The 573-nt window shown below is 31.9% G+C and overlaps 1 protein-coding gene across 1 annotated transcript in view; it reads right to left on the bottom strand.

Moving 5' to 3' along the window:
• The window catches only part of LOC106872569 (uncharacterized), a 24,068-nt gene that overhangs the window by 15,315 nt on the left and 8,180 nt on the right, over nucleotides 1–573 (bottom strand). Inside the window, exon 6 of the mRNA XM_014919600.2 lies at nucleotides 326–534. Coding sequence (XP_014775086.2) covers nucleotides 326–534 — 209 coding nt within the window. The remainder of the gene's footprint in view (nucleotides 1–325; nucleotides 535–573) is intronic.

Genomic DNA, 573 nt, shown 5'->3' with positions numbered 1-573 from the left:
ATATATATATATATATATACATACATACATGTATACATGGAACAGCAGCATAGTCGAGATGGTATGTTTTCTTCTCTTACTCTTGTTTTTTGCAAACATCTTCAAAATGACTTTCTAAAATGAAATTCCATTATGCAACGGAGGAGTACATTTTCATTGTACATTCTGTCGTGTTCTCACTACATGAATAAACGTACGTACTGCTATAACCTATTGAATTTTTGTTGCTTATATTCAAATATATATGCATGTATGTATGTATGTTTGTATGCAACTATGAAAGTACATATATATGGTTGCATGCATATATTATACGTGTAAATACCTCTCTCTCTCTGATGCTGTTCTTGCTGGTGATTTAACCCTCACTTCCCTTTCATTTTCATCCGGAATATTTTGGGTCTGAACGTCATTTGCCTCATTCTCTGATTGTATCGCCATATCGTTATCTTGAATTGGATTATTTTCTTCTCCTGATTGCACAGTGCCATCAACGTTGACGGCCTCATTTTCAATAATAACTGTCGTCGTTTCCTAATATATAAACAAAAAAAAAAAAAAAAAAAAAAAAAA

Source organism: Octopus bimaculoides, chromosome 10, assembly GCF_001194135.2.
Source record: "Octopus bimaculoides isolate UCB-OBI-ISO-001 chromosome 10, ASM119413v2, whole genome shotgun sequence".
Lineage (NCBI taxonomy): Eukaryota > Metazoa > Mollusca > Cephalopoda > Octopoda > Octopodidae > Octopus > Octopus bimaculoides.
The sequence above is the reverse complement of the archived record's forward strand: the minus strand, read 5'-3'. Positions and strand labels throughout refer to the sequence as shown.